The following is a 1,452-nucleotide window of genomic DNA, read 5'->3' as shown; positions in this document are numbered from 1 at the left end:
CCGCCCGCAGCGCCTGGCTCTTGAAGTGCTGGTCGCTGAAGGAGTCCAGGTCCACGATGTCTTCACTCACCTCCCGCAGCTTGGGGTTTAACCTCACAATGCTGGGCCGACGCGGCTCAGGAGGGCCCGGTCGCCCTGGAGCTCTCATCTCACCCTCCACCTCCTTTTCCTCCTCTTCCTCCCTCTCCTCTCGTGGGCTCTGGGTGCCCAGCCTGACATCTGCCTCCTCCCGGGCCACGGGGACGGGGTCAGCCTCGGCATAGTCCAGGTAGATATTGGCCGGGGAGAAGTGTGCCTTGAGGAAGGTCCCAGGCGTGCAGCCCCCGCTCCTCCTTATGGCACTGGGGACACATGTCCGGGGGAGGCCACTGCAGCTTGGGGAACTTGGGGTCCTCTGTGTCACCTCCTGCAGGGACCGGAGCCAAAGAGCGGGTTAGAGGGGATGTGCAGTACAGCCTTCTGCCTGTACTGGTATAAACACCCCAGAGCATCCAGCAGCTGGGAACGGGGGCATTTGGAGGAGCCGTCTCAGGAGGAGGGGTCCTCTGAGGGCACGTGGCAGCTTTGGGAAGCTTCCTGCGGGCAGTATGTCCCAGCCACATCTCCGGGGAGGCCTGATAATGTGCAGCCAGCTGCTATCCCCTGTGACAGGGGACAACAACAAGGGGATGTCCCCACTGCTTCATGCTTACGCAGCCATTTCCCAGTTCTGTCCAGGAGGAGGGATGCTCCTCCACCACCTCACCTCCCCCTTTCCCTCGGGAAGCTGTGCCAGCCCCCTCCCCGCGGCCCTCCTTACCCGCCAGGCGAGCATTGACCTCGTTGTGATGGGACCAGAGCCAGAGGACGGCTTCATCCCGGCCCGACACCTGGTCCATAGACTTGGCTGCCATGGCCCATTTCCCAGTTCTGTCCAGGAGGAGGGATGCTCCTCCACCACCTCACCTCCCCCTTTCCCTCGGGAAGCTGTGCCAGCCCCCTCCCCGCGGCCCTCCTTACCCGCCAGGCGAGCATTGACCTCGTTGTGATGGGACCAGAGCCAGAGGACGGCTTCATCCCGGCCCGACACCTGGTCCATAGACTTGGCTGCCATGGCCTCAAAGTGCTCAGCACACTTTTCACACTCCTGGCAGCCGAAGAAGTGCCGGACGTAGCAGCGCATGGCGCTCAGCACCTCCAGCGGCAGCTCTGGGGGGAGGCACAGGACAGGGGTAGACGGGTCAGTCCGGACCCTGCGGTGCCACCACAGCTGAGGTGGCAGCTCTGCACCCTGACGCTGCAGCACTTGTACTGCCCACAGACCTGCCTTGGGGAATGACAAACCTGTGCCCACATGCAGCATCCCTGCTTGCCACAACCTGTCCGGATACCCTTTCCTCACAACCCAAGTCCCCCCCCGGCACACCAATACCTTTGTCGGGGGCGCTCTTGGCAGCCTGGACGGTCCGCAGA

The 1,452-nt window shown here is 63.4% G+C and overlaps 1 protein-coding gene across 1 annotated transcript in view; it reads right to left on the bottom strand.

Annotated features, from left to right (window-relative positions):
• Positions 1-4: 4 nt before the first annotated feature.
• The window catches only part of QSOX1 (quiescin Q6 sulfhydryl oxidase 1), a gene marked incomplete at its 3' end in the record, with an annotated part of 9,023 nt that continues 7,575 nt past the window's right edge, over positions 5-1,452 (bottom strand). The window contains 4 exon segments of the mRNA XM_008947641.1: positions 5-305; positions 307-406; positions 1,000-1,188; positions 1,412-1,451. Of these exon segments, the coding sequence (XP_008945889.1) occupies positions 5-305; positions 307-406; positions 1,000-1,188; positions 1,412-1,451 (630 nt within the window).

This window comes from Merops nubicus, unplaced genomic scaffold (genome assembly GCF_000691845.1).
Source record: "Merops nubicus isolate BGI_N331 unplaced genomic scaffold, ASM69184v1 scaffold37300, whole genome shotgun sequence".
Classification (NCBI taxonomy): domain Eukaryota; kingdom Metazoa; phylum Chordata; class Aves; order Coraciiformes; family Meropidae; genus Merops; species Merops nubicus.
The sequence above is the reverse complement of the archived record's forward strand: the minus strand, read 5'-3'. Positions and strand labels throughout refer to the sequence as shown.